Source organism: Emydura macquarii, unplaced genomic scaffold (genome assembly GCF_026122565.2).
Source record: "Emydura macquarii macquarii isolate MOO-44397 ecotype Brisbane River unplaced genomic scaffold, CSIRO-AGI_Emac_v2 contig_2768, whole genome shotgun sequence".
Lineage (NCBI taxonomy): Eukaryota > Metazoa > Chordata > Testudines > Chelidae > Emydura > Emydura macquarii.
In genome coordinates, this window is record NW_027132905.1 from 45,993,662 (window position 1) to 46,011,763 (window position 18,102).

Genomic DNA, 18,102 nt, shown 5'->3' on the forward strand with positions numbered 1-18,102 from the left:
GTACCATTAATAACTGATTGTCCTAGCAGCTGGCTAGAAAGGAACTAAACCCAGGTGTTGTATGGAGAGAGGCCTTATATCAAGGGAAGTTGTGGCAGGTCAGAGGGTCTGTTTGAGCAAAGGTAGTTGCACTCTAGAAAGATTTCTCTGCTTATCCCTCAATCAGTCCCACAGAGAGGGAACATCTGTGTGGATAAGTTAGATCCAGAACAGGGGAGAAACCCTGAACCAACTCCTCAACCCAAAAACAGAACACTGCCCTTCATATTACAGATCAGGATCATGATTGGCAGGACAAGGCCCATGCAAACTGGGTATAGATTCTTCACAGAGGTGACTGACCAAGAAGGAATCAGAAGAGACTACATTTAAACTAGCTGGAAGTGCTCCCTTAAAACAGTTTGCTGCAGGGGAGGCTCCTGTCCCCCCAGAAGGAAAGTGCTGGGCTGCCAGAACTTCCGGATTCTTTAGGTATGCAGCAGAAAGGGAATGGGTCAGGCCAATTGGCTCTGGGTTCTTCATTCTCTCTACAGTCCTGTCTTCTGTTCCCCAACCATGTTGCTGCCTTCTCCCCAGTCCAGCTGTGTTACCTGCATGCAGTGGTAGTGTGTGCTTTTCCCGTTCAGGTGACAGCCATGGTAGTACACACTGCAGTCATCCAAGGGGCTGAAGCGCATGAAGCCGTGCTGGAGGGAGTTATCCCGTTTCTTGTGCATGTTGTAATGCCGGATCACATCCTGTTTACTAGTGAATCTCTGGGGAGACAAAGAAACACACATTTGAAAGGGATGGGTGAGGCAAGTATTCCTGGAAACTTCCTTTATAAATCCCTCACAGCGCGGATTTGCAATTCAGCCATAGAATGCATTTGCCACTCCGGGAGGGTCAGGTAGGATTAAAGGAGAAGTCTGTTTTTTGTTAAAGGGACAATATATGCAAACAAAAACTTCAGTAACTATAAGCCAGGAGTGAAAGATACACTAGTCCCCTGTACAATATGTGCTCTGTGAAGTCTTGGACGTGATTCTTCTAACACAAGGTTAGCTGCTGATTTCTGAAAAACTGCTACAGCTAGAAAGGAAACCAGTGAACCAGCCCTTTTGTAAATCAGTAATCCCAGACTCCAAATCACTCATGTTAGGGGTTTGCAAGACACTGGCTGCTAAATCCATGTCAAAAGGAAGAAGGGAAAAGATGCTTAGCTCTCCTATAGTGCCGTCCACCTAGAGCTCTCCAAGTGCTCTACAAACATCATTACATTTTAGCCTCATAATCTCTCTGGGACATAGGTTGGTTTTATTAGGAAAACTAGTTTTATGGGGAAACTGGAGGCACAGCGAGGGGAAGTGACTTGACCCTGGACACATGGAAAGTCAGTGGCAGAGCTGAGAATTGACTCTAACTCTCCCTGTTCCATGCTGGAACTACCAGACCATTCCCCTCATCCTCTGCCTACTTGAACTAAGGAACTGGTGTCCCATTATCAGGGCTGACAAAGTGCCCAAGATGAAGATTCTCTTTTTTATTTCCCACGTACACGGATCGTCAACAGTGATGGTGTGAAAGGAAATCTGATTTAAAAAAAAATCAATAGCCATTTATTGGGAGGAGTGATTGAAAAACCCTGTATTCTAATGTTTAGCAACTTTTCCAGCCTCCCTTTACAATGATTATCGCTTCCACTGTGTACTCCTTTAATATCGATTCTGATCAGTTCCATTGGTATTGGCAAGGGGATATATGGCTATGGATTTCAGTAGGAAGCCTGCGGAGGCTAGAGTTACTATTTCCCATAGCGTATATACAGGATTCCCGTTGCCAATCACCGTTAATTTGTGCCCACTTATTACAGAACGTTACTTCTTATAAACTATATCTCAGTCATAAAATAATTTGCATTTTAAAAAGCAGCCTAAATCCTTATTCCCCCGTGAGACCAGCCACGCTCTTTTGCAAGCAGCTCCTGGAGTCCTCGGGAAATAATCACAAGGCCAATCATAATAAAAGGTTTTTCTGTCTTTCCATCCTTTGTGTCCTCCCTGCTACTGTGTGCAGAGACCCCTGTGCCATGGTTGAGAGCGCTACATCTGATCACCCCTTTCTGAAACACTAGCAACATCCAAAGCAAAACCCCTAGTTTGATCAATTGAAACCTGACGTTGAGCAGAATGGAGCCAAATCTGTTTCCCTTGCTGTGGTCAGACTCATTCCTCCAAGACCAAAGTGCCTCCTGGGCTGGGGGAGGAGTCATACTGGATGCAGAGTAGAGGCAAACTCTGGGATTTCCCCCACCCCACATCCCCACACACAGTCTGACCACAGAGATGAAGGAGTCATGCTCACAGACCTGGAAAGAGGGTAAACAAACACAGCACGTGACTCAGAGCTGGCTTGACGTTGCTACCCTGGCAATTCTCCCAGCAATGACAACACTGTACATGCCCCTTCCCCCATCCTCTCCCCACGCCAGCCAAAGATCCAGGGCTGCTGCTGGTCTTACTGGGTGTTTTGTTGCTACTTCTGCTCTAATGTTGCATGGACAGCCGCAGAGACAGACAGATGAACAGACAGCATTCACTATAACATGGCCAAATTTATCCTCTTGGCTACGCCGGTGTAAATCTAAAATAACTCCTTTGACTTCAGCTGAGCCAGATCCTGCTCTTGGTTACACTGATGTAAATCTAGAGTAACTCCATTCATTTAAAGCATGCCAGATTTTGATCTTGATTACACTACTGTAAATACAAAGTAAACCCACTGACTTAAACGAAGCCAGATTGTGCTCTCAGTTATAGTGGTGCGTATCTGAAATAACCCCACTCAGTTCAACTATATTAGGCTGTTGTAACTGGGAACAGAATTTTACTCTGGTAGTTACAAATTTTATTTCCCTTGCCCCCTTTTCCCAGGACGTGGAGAAAGCAGGTGGCCTGTTTCATGGTGGAGTTCTGTGGGCTGCATCTCTTGACAGTGAGGACAGGCAATGGGTTCAGGCAGCCATGCTGGGTTTGCCCTTTTACCTGATAGTTGCACTCCGGATCGAGGCAGTGGTAATGTTCCCGGTACTGGTATGCACAGTGTATGTGTCCGCAGTGCTGACTGCCAGAAAACCTGGAAACACAGGCGACAGAAAGAATGAAACCGATGCTCTCCGGAGGATAGTGACTCTGCGAATCAAGGCACAAGTGAAACAAGTTTGGCATTCTCTGTCCTCCTGCAGCACCACCTACACCTATCCATCACCTCAGGGATACAGGGGACTCCTTGGAGACAAAGACACACTGTTGACTCTCCCCCACTTCCTTTTCTCACCAGCCCCTGGGAAAATTAAATTCTTCAGTGTTACTGAGCTGAAGGAAAGAGGATCCCCTTCCAGTCAGAAGCCTCATTTCTAACCAAGTTTTATAAAGTTACATCCCAAGCTGATACCATTGCTCAGCTCTCAGGAATTGATCTTATTCTCTCCCCACCCCACTGGATCACGCCTGAGTCTGCTGAGTCTCTTGCTGATACTCCAAGGATGCAGGGGAGACCTAAGAGCAAAGTCTTAACACATTATCTTCCAAGAAATCACAGCAGATCTGGGACACAAAGTCTGTGGAACCAGATCAACCTTTCCTCTTCACCTGCTGCTGAACATCCTTCCCCAACTGTCCCATTCCTGCCCATCCTGTTCTGAGTCCATGATCAGAATCTAAGCCATCAGATCCAGGGAGCTGCAGTTGGAGCCGTGAAGAAAGCCAAAAGCCCACACTGGAGTAAGGTGCAGGAGAAGGCAGAGAGGAGAAGGCCTGAGGCTTGCAGAGAGGTTGCAGATGAGTGCGTGGCTCTCGGCTCCTTTGGAGCAGAAAGACTAAAGGATCGCAAAGGCCACTTGCTGCAAAAGGAGAGAGATGGGGCGCAAGCTGTAATGTGCCATATTTGCATTTCAATTCAGCCGGGTGCCAGCAGCTGCTTTTCCGCTGCACCGGAACAAAGGCGGTTTTTTCTTCTGCCTCGCTGAGAGTCCAAGAGCAGCATACTCAAAAGTAAAGTGTCTCACGGCGGCACATTACGAGATCATAAATGGAGGTTACTTACGCTTTTGGAAGGGGGAGAGAGAGAGACTATTCTTCTTCTGCAGGCTCATGTCTAGGGGGCAAACCCTGCCTCCTCTGTGCCCAAGAAGAAGCAAAGCTGGTGCTCTGCGTGTGTTTAACGACCCTGCTCAACTGTGCTGGGGACTGAAGTCCTCTCTACAGAAGAGGGGCAGCAGCAGTTCAAGTTCCCATCACACACTGTGCTCTAGCCTGGCATCCTGGAGGGGGCCTCTCCAGGGATAAGAGAGGAGTATTCATGGCCCAGTCAGTCCTTGGCCTCTGTGCTGAGACTGCCAACGTTTTTTTTTTGGGGGGGGAGAGAGACGGACGGGGACGACACAGCTGCGGATGTGCGACTGAGGTGTAGGTTTTGTGACACTTGCCCAATGGAATGAGGCCCACCAATTCATATCACAGGAGCCAGAGAACAGTCATCCCATAGCAACAGCTTCTGGTCAATACCTGCGCAGGATGTGAACCCATGACTTAGCAGAGAGGCTTCCCAGCCCACTACCAGCCCTGAGCCACACCCCCTCCACTCCCACCTCCTGTGACTCAAACAAGGCAGTTCCTCTCCTCAGTGACAGGCCACTCTTAAGTTTCTGTTTGGGCATGAAAGGAGAGATGGTCCTAGCTGAAGCTCTAAAGCACAATGCCTGGCTAGTCTACTAAATCGTAGAATCCTAGAAATGTCGGGCTGGAAGCAACCTTGAGAAATCATCAAGTCCAGCCACCTGTGCTGAGACAGGACCAAGTAAACCTAGACCATCCCTGACAGGTGTTTGTCCAACCTGTTCTTATAAACCTCCAATGATGTGGATTCCACCACCTCCCCTGGAAGCCTATTCCAGATCTTAACTACCCTTAGAGTTAGAAAGTTTTTCCTAATACCTAATCTAAATCTCTGCTGCAGATTAAGTCCATTACTTCTTGTTCTACCTTCCGTGAACATAGAACAATTGATCACCGTCCTCTTTATAACAGTCCTTATCATGCTTGAAGATTATTATCAGGTCCCCTCTCAGTCTTCTTTTCTCAACAGTAGATATGCCTTGTTTTTTTAACCTTTCTGCATAGGTCAGGTTTTCTAAACCTTTTATCATTTTTGTGGCTCTCTCCTGGACTCTCGCCAATTTATCCACATCTTTCCTGAAGTGTGACACCCAGACCTGGATACAGCTGGGACCTCACTGGTGCCAAGTACAGTGGAACAATTACCTCCCATCTCTTACATATGACACCCCTGTTAATGCACCCCAGAATAATATTAGCCTTTTTCGCAACTGCATCACATTGTTCACTCATATGCAATTGGTGATCCACTATAACCCCCAGATCTTTTCCAGCAGTACTACCACTGAGATAGTTATTCTCCATTCTATAGTTGTGCATTTGATTTTTCCTTCCTAAGCACAGTACACTGTGCACTTATCTTTACTGAATTTCAAAGGACTCTCCCAGGGTGTCCTGGGCGATGGCCCCAAGAGGGAAAATTCCCACGTGACGCGATATCTGAAGGAACAGAAGTCTCCATTTTGAGTGGCAAGTGCATCAACTGGCTCCAGAAGGGGAAAGAGACCATCACAGTGATGTTCTCAGAGGGAGAAGCTGAGGATGGGCTTGTACATGGGGGGAGGGTAAAGATGGACTCTATCAAAGAGCCAGGGGAAAGCAAGGGTGAAAAACCCACCATGGGAAGGGAAAGAGAAAACAGATGGGGGAGAGAGGCAGTGTCCTGATACAGAAAAAACTGGGTACACAGTCATGAACTTAAGCTGCCTTTTGGGTGCCAGAACAGGAGACACCGAGTGTTAATGGGGTGTTGGGTCCAGAGGGCACATGCGGCAGGGTGTATAGACTACACCAGAGGGGAAGGGAGTAAATGGTTGAGAGTAAGCGAGGGAGTAAATGGCACAGAGTTGCGGACCTCTCTGCCCTCACAACTTCTGTGCTGCCACTTCAAGCTGGCGTCCTGTTGGAAGCCAAGGGGCCCTAGGGTGCACCAGGGGTGCTGGACAGCACAGGAGGCTGTGGCTTTCAGGCCCAGAGTGCTGAGTACACTGCCAGAGCTGTCAGTGGGTAAAGCTAGCTAGCAGAAGGAAAGGGGTCGGTGTCGAAGGAAGGAAGGGAGCCCCTCCAGAAGCTAGAATAATAGAAGGAAGAGGCAGCCTGAGTATGTGGCAAGGTCAGCAGGGAGGAGGTAATCTATAGAATGAAAAAGGGAATGCAGAAGTCTACAGGGAAGAGGAAACCTCTAGGAAGGTTTCCCCTCCCCACCTCACTTCACAGGGCAATAGAGCCCCTCTGGGCCGGGGAATATTTCTGAGAAACCCCAGGCTGCAAGTGCAACAAGACTGGGAAGCAAGCAAAGGAGAGGGAGTGTTCTCCTCTCCCAAGGGACTCTGGCACCAGGGCTTAGCTGAGCCATGCAGAGACAGAAAATCAATGGGCTGGGGAGGGGCGGTAAATCCAAGGGTTTTTAGAGGAGGCCCAGAGACAGAGAAGGGAGGCATGAGGGAGAGGGGCAATGAAACCGGAGATGCTGAATGGACTCTAAGTGGGAACGTTTGTTCTGGCTCCAGTTGTTCCTACAAATGTACCATGCAGCGTTGGATATGGGGCAATGGGTTGAGGCAACAGCCCAAAAATCAGACTGTGACTGACTGGCATATGGGCGATCACCCTTCGCTCGGGACGGGCGTGGAAGCCAGGAGAGTCTCAGAGTGTGTCGCGTGAAGTGATAAGATGGGGGCGGGGGGATAGTTATGCCATGAACAATATTTTTGTGTAAGCCTCTCCCGATAATAATGGCTGAAAAACAGTTGGGCATCATGGACAGAGAGGGGAAACAAGAAAGGAGGAGAGAGACTAAAACAAGAATGTCCCATTAAGTAAAATGCCGGCATCTAAGAGGGGTAAAAGAGCATGGTTCTTTGAGGAAAAATTAATGTGATTCCTAATATTCTTAATTATGTATTTGGAACCTAGATATTACAGTGATGAGAACTTAAGAAATGTCATATGATCAATCGATCCCAGACTCTCAATCAGGGAGGCATGACCCCCCTCTTCCCTCCCCGAGGTCTCAATCAGATCCAGGGAGTCACAAGCACCCTCACTTTAAGTATTGCTAGATTGGACAGGGACACATGATGGAAAAGGTTAAGAGTTAGTGGATTAGACAGATACCAGTAAAGAGAATGAATATCATAGATGCCTCAGCCAGTTGAACAGATTGATGGGTAGAAATAGATACAACAGATAGATCAGTAGGAAAAAAAACCCTGAGATAAATCAGATAAGATACTTGTAGACAAACCTGTAAACCTGTACAGAAGATACTTGTAATTCTATAGGTAAATTACACAGACAGCTGAGAGACTGTCTTGCGGACACTTCTCCACTCAGTCACAATAGTACGGATCACTGCCTGCCATTAGCAATCGCATAACATCCCTGTGGCAACTATAGCAATTGCTTCCAAAGAAAAGTAGCATTAGGAGGGTATCCATATATTTTGTGCTGTTTTTTTGGGGAAGTTAGCAGTGGGAAATAAGTAGGAACAGCCAGCACCATGTGACAAAGCCAGCTCTCTGTAGACCACCAGCAGGTGCGCCACAAACTACAGTTTGAAAGAAAGAAAGAAAGAAAGAAAGATAGATCTGTAATTGGCAATAAGGAAAGCTGAAAAAGGGATAATCAGGACAATGAATTTTACGGAGCATATTGTGGAGGAACTTGGAAGAGCTGGAGAGCTTGAAAGGAATAAAGTAGTGCAGGGACGGAGACTCAGAGAGGAAACATTCAAAGATAAATTGCCATCTGCTCAAGGGTTCAACATGTCACCCAGCACTAAAAACACTAGGACTGCACATGAGAAAAGGCATGAGAGAGAAACAAGAAAGGCAGAAAGGCATCAAGGGTAAAACAAAGAGGGAGGTGGGATGGCGAAAGGGGTACAGGAGGGAATGCTAAAGGGACAGGATAGAAGGAGAGATTAAAGAACCCAAAGTTTCGGAGTGCCAGACCAGGAAGCAAAGATGAGGTGGAGGATGAAAGGGAGCTGGGGTGAAGAGCAGCAATAAAGAAGGCGTTTCTGAAGTACATAAGGAAGAGGAGGTCAATTGTGGAGACAGCAGGGCCTTCAGGAGATGGAAACGGGACTTAATTGACAGAGGAGATAGACATTGCTAAAAAATTAAATGACTTCTTTGCCTCAGCATTCACAAAGGGAGATGGGGACAGATGCCAGCAGCAGACATGCCTTTCCCAGGGGACAGAGAAGAAAGACTGCAGGAAATCAGGATCACGCCAGAAAAGGTGATTGAGAAATAGGAAGAAACCTTAGCAGCAGTGGAGAAACAAACCAAAAGGCAAAGAATAATGCTGGGCTGCACAAACAAAGGCGTGGAATAGGAGGAAGAAATGAGTCCAGCCGTATCTAAAGGGGCTAGCGAGACTAGCACTGGAAAGGTGAGTACAGACCAGGCCGCCTTATCATTACACATGAACTGCTGCAATGGATCGGGCTCATAGGTCCATCCAGTCCCAAGGCCTGTCTCTGACAGTGGGTAGCACCAGCAGCTTCAGAGGAAGTTGTAGGAAACATCACACTTATGGGATGCCATGCTCATGGGAAACATTTCCTCCCAACTCTGTTGGCGAGATGGGGAAAGGAGAACAAAGGATAAAGAGGGAGATGCAGGGCTGGAGAAGTGGGTCTGCATTGCAGGGCAGAGAGGAGATGAAGAGGGGACCTCACTGAGAGACACACTTCACAAGTGAACAGAGCGGCCTGCGAAGCTATTTAAGCAAGGACTAGGGACACCGAGTAAAGCCAAAGAAAAGGCCAGGCACTCAAGGAATCCCACTGTGTGGCAAGAGTTACTAGAGGTAGCGACAGGAGTAACTTGTGGGCTCCACTTTAAGAAAAGTGCTACTGCAATACCGGGGGTGGCACTTCAAACTCCTGACCTCCCTCCACCCTGGTCTGACATTGCTAGAGGTGTGGGTGTGTGTGTGTGTGTCTGAGATGGGGGGGGGGAAGAAGGAAGGGGAGAATGTAAACTCATTGGGTAAGTGGGCTCCTTCGGGGATAGTCAAGGGAAGGCATTCAGAGTACAATGTGTTGTGGGGGTCTCTGGTTTGTGAGAAAGGGAGAAGTGGACAGAGAGGCAGAATAGTCGCTAGGTTTCAATACTAAAAGGTTAGGCTCCTAAAGGGTTAGATTTATCCTCTGCTTTTTCTGACACTTGCAACAGTTCAAAGCTATTAATTTTTAAAGCACAGCATCTGTTTAGTTTTTCAAAACAGGAAAGCTTACACACCACACACTAGCTTACACGCACACACCTGCTAACTTACATCCACTCACCCCCAGCTAATTTACATAAGTGCACACACATTTATAACACACAAACACAATTCCATGCACACACATGCACTCGCAGTCACAATTCCACACACACACACACACACACACACACGTTCTTTCCCTCTTTTGTTTCATTCTCTTATTTTGCCAGCGGGAGCCAGTCCCAGATCTGGCAGGAGTTAGTAAGAAAAACCAAGATAAATAAATAATAAAATAATAATAAATAAAGATGTCAGCGCGCTTAGCGATTGTTTACAGATTCATTACCCTGTAACGATGATGTGAGAGAAGGAGGAAAAAACCCACCTCAATTACAAGGCAGGGGGATACCACAGAAATAAATATTTAAACAAGAGCTGCCAGAAGTATCATCTGCTCAGGCAATAATAATAATAATAATAATTTAAAAGAAACGAGACCACAGAAAAAAATTATAAATATACAGGGGGAAAAAGATCAACCCAGCCCAAACTAGCTAAGTAAGAGGTTTTATTTTGTTGTGTGAGACAGTGGATTATCCCTGGGCAGCTTTTGGCAGTGGCTTTGCTGAACTCATTAAGCTAATTGTGCAGTAAAGACACACTGCCCCCCCTTTCCCTTTATTTTAAGGCTTTAAACAGTTTTTAAAACGGTGTGTAAATTAAAGGGAAATAGCCGGGCTGCCAATGGGCAGCTCGCGGAGCTTTTTGTGGAGGAAGTGGTGTTCCAGAGCTGTCTTGCAGGCTTCCCTCGGTGAACTGTCTGAGCCTGGGGAAAAAGGGGTTGGACGATGCTACGAGGAAGGGATGGTGGGTGTGATGTTTAAAGGGGTTTTTTGCTTGTGAGAGAAACTGGGGATAAAGGGATGAATTCTCTTCTCCGCTATGCCAGTGCAACCAACCTGATTTCCATGGAGTGTAGCCAGAGGAGGCTCTGCCTCCAGCTTCTTACTGTCCCCTCAACACTGAATTGCTGCTGGCAGCGACAGAGGATGGAGGTTTGGTACCCAGGGAAGGAGCCAATTTCAGCTCCCATCAGCCTGCTGATAAAGAAGTCTTTGCGCCCTCTGCCTCCAGCTAGGCAAACCTGGACCTAAATCCCTGATCTCATCCCCCGTTCCCTCTAGAGCAGGTGAGCAGCCAGAGGCATCACAGCCGGGGGACTTTGATCTGGCATGGACTTGTCTCTTTCTGTCTTCCCATCTTGCCTTCTCTGCTGCCCCTCTCACCTCCTACACCAGGGCTTAAGGTAATGGAGACCGGGGGAGTACACCTTCCCTTCTTCTCCCTGAGCTGGGGGAACAGTGCTCCCTGACAGCTCCCCCTCTTCCTTGGCTGATGGGAGAGCTCCCCATTCCTGTTTCTATTAGTTTAACCAGGTTTTATCCCAGGGAACCTCCTTGCAGGCCCAAGCCAGGTGGGAAAACTCGTGCAGATTCCCCGTGACACCCTGGCACTGACGGGAGCAACCTTTTTGCTTTCATTTCTTAAGGTGAGGTTTGTCTGGCTGCTTCCCCTGAAGGATGTCACTTCTTATCCCACAGAAGGCCTCTGTGTTCAGCCCTGGCTCCCTGCAGCAGAAGGGTAGGGTTCACCAGGCTTGGGGCAGGGGCTGATGGCTCTGTCTAGGGCCACGTACAGCGCAGGCAGGTGTTCTGCAAGCATTCCCTTCTTCCCCTCCAGCTCTGCCAATGTCACTCGCTCCTGATCTGCACCAGCCCTCTCTGCTATTCCAGCTATTCCGGGTCTCCCCCCCAGTTCTGCCAGTGCCCCTCACTCCTGTCCTGCAGCCCCCTTTGATGTTCCAGCCCAGCGCCTGTGCAGAGCTCTGGCTCACGGCTCCACCCTGCACCCTTGTCTAGTGCTGGGTTTCTCTTGTGAAGAAGATGCCAAGCACTGTGGACTGTGATTTTTATTACATCTACTTGGGCTGATGCTGAGCCCTCCCTAAACTCATTTCACACGTGACCCCATTCATCTCTGAGGTGGGTCCCCAGAAAAGAACTGCGTGGTGTGATGCACCCGGCACTGAGATTCCAGATGCTCCGTGGGGCGGAGGATACAGGCTGGAGACCACACCAAGGGGCCTGCCAGTATGCCAGCCAGGAGACCCAAACCTCTGCCCTGAACCCCTTCTCTAGTCTCTGTGGGGTTAGCTAAGCGGCATGGGAGAGCTCTCGTTAGTTCACAGCTCCCTGCGCTCCTCCCCCAGTTACTACTGTCCAGAGGGGAACAGAGTCAGTGTGGATGTCGGAGGGAAATGGCAGTCTCAGTGTCCATGACTGGTTTATACATTTCACCCAGACAGACAGACAGACGAGACTCCCCCCTCCCTTCCATCCCATGCCCCCTCCCACCCAGCCTCCTCCCCAAGAAAGCCAAGGGATTTGCCTACCTGGCAATATATTTCTGGTAAATATTTACATCTTCGGTGACAGCTGGTTTGTCAGTGGGTAATCCGTTCCTAATGAGAAACACAGGCAGAGCTGGTTAGCAGGCGGTGGCATGGCATAGTCCAAGCTCCTTGTCTCTCATGCAGCACTCAGTGTGCCAGGGCAGAGGGCTCTGGGAACAGGAAGCAGCCGAGATATATGCCTGTATAAACGCCCCCCTTGCCCGTGTGCCCTCTCTTTTTAGGGGCACTGGAGTTCTGCTAACGTAACCCACCTAGCTCCCTTCCTGCAGGTCTCCGCTCCCCAGGGCTCGGTCCTGTTTGCTCAAGGTGTGGAGAAGACCTACCCTTAAATTATGCTTTCATAAAAATCACATAGGCACCATTGGTTCTGTCTACACAGACCCAGTGGCCGAGTCAATGCACGGATCCCCCCAGCTCTGTCACAACAAGGCTCCCGTTTGTAATGCAGAGGGACCTTAAACACATATTCCAGCTATGGAACCACTGGAGGGCATGTGACTCGAACACGGACCAGGGCACTGCAAGTGCCAGTTTGCACCACAGAAGAGAACTACGCCGTGACCATTAGACAGGATGTATTTCTAACCTGGCCTCCACAGCATGGCTGCAACACAGACGGGTTTGAACTGCTTCTCCTCACATCCTGCCAGTAGCCCCAACTGCCCTCTTTGTCACAGGGCACCCAAACTCAATCGCATCCGTCGGCTTGCAGCATTGTCATTAGAAATCCAACCCAACCTGTAGCCAGGCATCACACTCGCTCGGACATACATCCTCCTCCAAACGTGGCCAGAAAGCACATTTTGGTGGATGTTCTCCAGCAACAGAGAGACAAAGTTACAGAACAGACACAGTCTGGGCCCCAGCCTGCTAAAATCACGGCTGCTGCTCTTATAGCACGGCTACAACAGGGCTTCCTCCTGTATCCTTGGGCCCCTGATGGGTGCATGGCAGCTCCACCCTTTGGTTAAACCAGGACCCTTATAACTTGCACATCCGTCATTTGAAGTCGGCACGTGTGCTTCGCCCATGTTAACAGCATGGGGGTAGAGAGTTCATACCCTTGGCTTGAGTGTGTATGTGTGATAGCGAGGGGATGATTCCCGGGAGGCCATTTGGTTCTGGAGGGGATTTTGAATGGAAAGCCAGGTCCCATAGTTAGTGCTGTCCTCACTAGCGCAGTTCACACTGCCTCCCCGCACACCCCTCAGCTCTTTGCAAGACTGCTGTGGATGCTTCATAGTCATCCTTCAAAAGGACAGCTCAGTTTGGGGGATTCCCTGAGCTGGGAAGTACAGCGCAGTCTCCTGCTGGGGTTGTGGGGGAGAGGGGCTGCTTTAGCATCCGAGTAGCACAGAGCCAGAGTGAAAAAAAAATGGAAGTGTGGGTCAACATCCCACCTACGTGGCAGAGCACCCTTGGTCAAAGTCAGAATGCCAGGGCCCGCCACGGCTAGCTTACACACCGGTGAGCTCAGCTGATGGGCGAGGGAGAAGCCTGATATTACTACTGGTCTGTGTCTAGTTCAGGTGCCAGGTGGGTAAAAACCAGAGGACAAAGAACTACTTCCACAGTGGTGGAAGGGGGTCCCCTGGAGACCGTACCTAGTGGCCACTAGCTAGAACCCAGAAGGAGGAATCACTGCCCCATGGAAACACTATCCCAAGCTACAAAGAATCAAATGCACCCGCAGGCACGTGGGTGTGACACAGAGCAGCTGGGCAGAAGCCTCAGTGCAAACCCCACTGCCAGCTGCACCGTCACCATTTCCCACCTCCTCCAGCCCCAGGAAGTCCTGTGGTTAGCGAAGGGATCACCGAGACACTGTGAACCCCCATCCGCAGCAGAAATGAAAGAGCAGGAGGTTGAGAGAAAGGAAATAAAACCACGATCCTGATGAGAAGCAAAAGCAAAGCAGGGCTGGTGAGCAGCCCCCAGGTGCAGCTCCAGAATGCCCAGCATGCATGGGGTGGGGGTGGAGAGACTGAAGGGGTGTCCAGGTGTCCTTGAGACTCTTGACTGGCTTCCTCTGTCAAGGAGCCACAGGCCTGGGGACTGATCACGATAAGATGCTCGGCACATATATGTATTCACAAGCCAGTGTTCATAACAACATTTTAACCACAGGAACCCAAAGCTGTTTGCAGACAGAAATGTATTAACCTGTGCCCCCAGGAGGTAGATATCATTACCCTGGCCTTACACATATGGGAAACTGAGTCATGGGGGATGGTGACTTGCTTGAGATTGCATAGCGCAGCTTGGCAGACTCAAAAACACAACCCAAGTCTCCTGACTCCACGCCTACAGGGATGAGGCAGTTGGGTGGGCTCACTGACATCTGTCATCCCATAACATGTGACGTGTGGATCCTGGCCTTGCTACAAATGACCCAATGGGAGTCCTGGCTGACAAAAGCCAGAGCAAGGCACTGAACAGGCAGGATACACATGGGGGCTGACATCACCGCCTGCAAATCAGAAAGGCCCAATTGAGTCCCGCAAGCCAAAGCCATTTGATAAAGCCATGAGTTGTGCTTAAACCAGTGGAAAGGCAGGAGAGCCAGAAAGCAGGGGCATCTCCCCTCTGCTGCCACAGGGTCTATGTGGTGCATATGTGGGAGCAAAACCCAGGCAGTCGTGCTAATGGGGGACAATAACTATCCCACGCAAAAAATATTTCAGGCCTCAACAAGGTGTCAAGTGAGCGGCAAGAGAATCCATACCAGAACAAAGAACTGGAGCAAACAACACCCCCTAATCCTTACTTGCACCCAGACATTTTGAGATTAGAGGTCAGAAGGGGCCATTAGATCATCTAGTCTGACCCCATTTACCAGAGCAGCAGAGTTTCCATTATAGAAACAGCGTGCCCAAACTCTAGACCTGACCACAAACATGTGCCTCCCTTCTCCACATGATCTTGTGTGAAGATATAGAACAGGATTATCAGACACAGATAAACACGATACATTGGGGAAGAGTCAACATGCCTTCTGAAAAGGGGAATCATGCCTCACCAATCTATTAGAATTCTTGGAAGGTGTCAACATGCATGTGATACAATGGATATAATGAACTTGGACTTTCAGAGAGCCTTTGACAAGGTCCCACACCAAAGGCTCTTAAGCAAAGTAAGCAGTCATGGGATATGAAGGAAGGTCATTTCATGGATCAGTAACTGGCTAAAAGATAAACAAAGGGTAGGAATAAATGATCAGTTTTCACAGTGGAGAGAGATAAATAGCAGGATCCCCCAAGGATCTGTGCTGGGACCAGTGCTATTCAACATATTCATAAATGATCTTGAAAAAACCGGATGACTATGCAACAAAATGGCAGATGAAATTCAGTGTTGATAAGTACAAAGTAATGCACATTGGAAAACATAATCCCAGCTCTACATACAAAATGATGGGGTCTAAATTAGCTGTTACCACTCAAGAAAGATCTTGGAATCATCATGGATAGTTCTCTGAAAACATCTGCTCAGTCAAAAAAGTTAACGATATTAGAAAACATTAGTAAAGGGATAAATATTGAAAGAAAAATATTATAATGCCACTATATAACTCCACGGTATGCCCACACCTTGAATCAATTCTGGTTGCCCAGCTTAAAAAAAAATTAGAATTGGAAAAAGTACAGAAAAGGGCAATAAAAATGACTAGGGATATGGAACAGCTTCCATACGAGGAGAGATTTAAAAAACTGGGACTGTTCAGCTTAGAAAAGATATGACTAAGGGGGGATACGATAGCGGTCTTGAATAATATGATAGAGGTCTTAAACAATCATAAATAGTGTGGAGAAAGTGAAGAAGGAAATGTTATTTCTTCCTTCACCTAACACAAGAATCAGGCATCCAATGAAATTAATAGGCAGTAGGTTTAAAACAAACATAAGGAAGTACTTCATACAATGAATAGTCCTGTGGAAGTTGTTGCCAGGGGATGTTATGAAAGTCAAAAATATAACTGGGTTCAAAAAAGAATTAGAGAAGTTCATGGAGGATAAGTCCATCAATGGCTATTGGCCAAGATGGTCATGGATGCACCCCATGCTCTGGGTAAACCTCTGACTGCCAGAATCTGGGACTAGATGATAGGGGATGGATCACTTGATGATTACCTGTTCTGTTCATTCCCTCTGAAGCACCAGGCACTGGCCACTGTTGGAAGACAGGATATTGGGCTAGGTGAGCCTTTGGTCTGATCCAGTACAGCTGTTCTTATGTTCTTATGTGTGAGGTCTCTGGGAGGGAGGAGCAAATGTGCATGTCAAGTCGCTTTTCATGAAATGAATGCTGGGGAAAACTGCCAGATTGAGGGATGAGCCCAAGGATTATTTATCCTCAGAACATTAGTGGAAGCTGTGCTGGCTTTGCCCTCAATGTCCAGCCAATGTACCACAGCACTCACCTCAAGGGGCCACCTCTAGGGTTGTGTCTATACCAGGATTCCCCATCATTGCTTCTATCACTCCAGTGGCACCAGCTGGAACCTTAGGGCAGACAAGGCTACAAGCGGCCCCTGGTGTTTTAAGTGCCATGGCATCTAACCCTACTCAGAGCAAGTCTACACAGCATGATTGTTAAGGTGCTGGTGGCCTGGACGCCTTGTCTACAGGGTGTCTTCCCCAGTGCTACACCTATGGAGCTGCACCAGTGGTAGCAACAGCAGGAAATAATCCTAGTGCAGACAAAGTCTTTGGGTTTCTCCTTAGCCCATTCAATCCAAGGCAGGGGGTGGTTACTGGTGCCAACTGGGCTGGTGGGTTTGTGAGATGTGGCATGTGAATCTCCCTGACAAACCTGGAGACGTTGCCCAGTCCAAGGTTTTCCTGAACCATTGCCATCTATGTAAGAAATGGGTCAGATTGCAAAGATACAATCTAAGTGAAGTCAATGGGAGTTATACAACTGGCTTCATGATCATTGGAAGAGGAGTTATGATCGTTGAAAGAGTCACCAGTACTGGGGCATAAATGATTGACGGTGAAGAATACAACATGGATAAGGAGTTCGTATATCTCAGAAGCACAATCAGTGCTGCTGGCCAACCACATAAGGATGTGAAAGCAAGAACTGGGAAGGCAAGTGGAGCTTTTTTGAGAATGGCAAATGTTTGGAAAAACTGGGAGATTTGCACAAGAACCAAGATAAGGTTACACAATGTCATTGTGATACCCACATTGTTACATGCTTCTGAAACTTGGCAAATGCTAAAAGCACACAACAAGACACTTAACACGTTCCATCAGAGATGCTTGCAGAGAAGACTTGGGGTCTGCTGGTGGGATAAAGTAACTAGTGCTGATGTGTGATAAAGCACTGGCCAACAGACAGTGATCTGAGAAAGAAAGCTAAAGGAGTTTGAACATGTTGTATAGATGTAAAAAAACTTGTGTTCCTTGACAAGCCCTTGTCTGGATACCAATTGGTGGAAGATGGAGAAGAGGAGAAGAACAGATGACCTATAATAAAACCATTGAAAGGAAGATATTGCTATCTTGGAAACAGATTATAATAGAGCAAGAAACGTGGCATTACACAGACGGAGGTGGAAACACTGGATTGCCTCATGGGTCACAAAGCACAGGAACATCTAATCTAAGAATCAAATCACTGACTTCAATGGGAACAGAATTGGGCCCTAATCCAGGCAGGGCTGGTTGTTTAGGAGATTTGGAAGACAGAGAGAAAGAAAGCAGCCATGATTCTGACCTCTGAGTGTCAACAGCAGCTTTTCCCTCTGCACCTTGTTTCCACAGACACGTCCCGAAGGGACTGTGGGATCTGTTCATGGCTATCGGAGCTGACAGGCTCAGGAAGGCTAGAACCCCATCAATGCTGGGAATTGTTCCTCACACACCCATAACTGAATTTTTCGTTGCTTAGAATCAGAGAATTTAAAGATGAGGAGGGTCTATCAGACAACCAACCTACCTCCCAGATACGGCAGGCTAGTTCCTAGATTTAAATGTCCCAAACAACAGGATTGCCACCATTTCCCTTGGGAGACTGTTCCACAGCCTATTGACTCTCACTAACATGATCTGCTAAGCTTCCATAACTTCCTACATCGTTGCTTTAAGGTGCCTGGCTCCTGAACTCAGCATATGGCTTGAGCTGCTGATGCTGGCTCTGCCCTGTGGGAAATGGTGAACTGATCCTCCGCCTCTAATAAACTGAATCCACCCCAGCTCTTTTCTCTGCTGTATTCCCAAGTCCAGTGCAGGCCCAATAGCTTAG

At 48.0% G+C, this 18,102-nt stretch overlaps 1 protein-coding gene across 1 annotated transcript in view; it reads right to left on the bottom strand.

Annotated features, from left to right (window-relative positions):
• CASZ1 (castor zinc finger 1) overlaps positions 1-18,102 on the bottom strand; it is a 114,200-nt gene that overhangs the window by 32,276 nt on the left and 63,822 nt on the right. The window contains exons 4-6 of the mRNA XM_067567402.1: positions 11,830-11,898; positions 3,024-3,114; positions 591-755 (exon numbers count right to left, since the gene is read on the bottom strand). Of these exons, the coding sequence (XP_067423503.1) occupies positions 591-755; positions 3,024-3,114; positions 11,830-11,898 (325 nt within the window). The remainder of the gene's footprint in view (positions 1-590; positions 756-3,023; positions 3,115-11,829; positions 11,899-18,102) is intronic.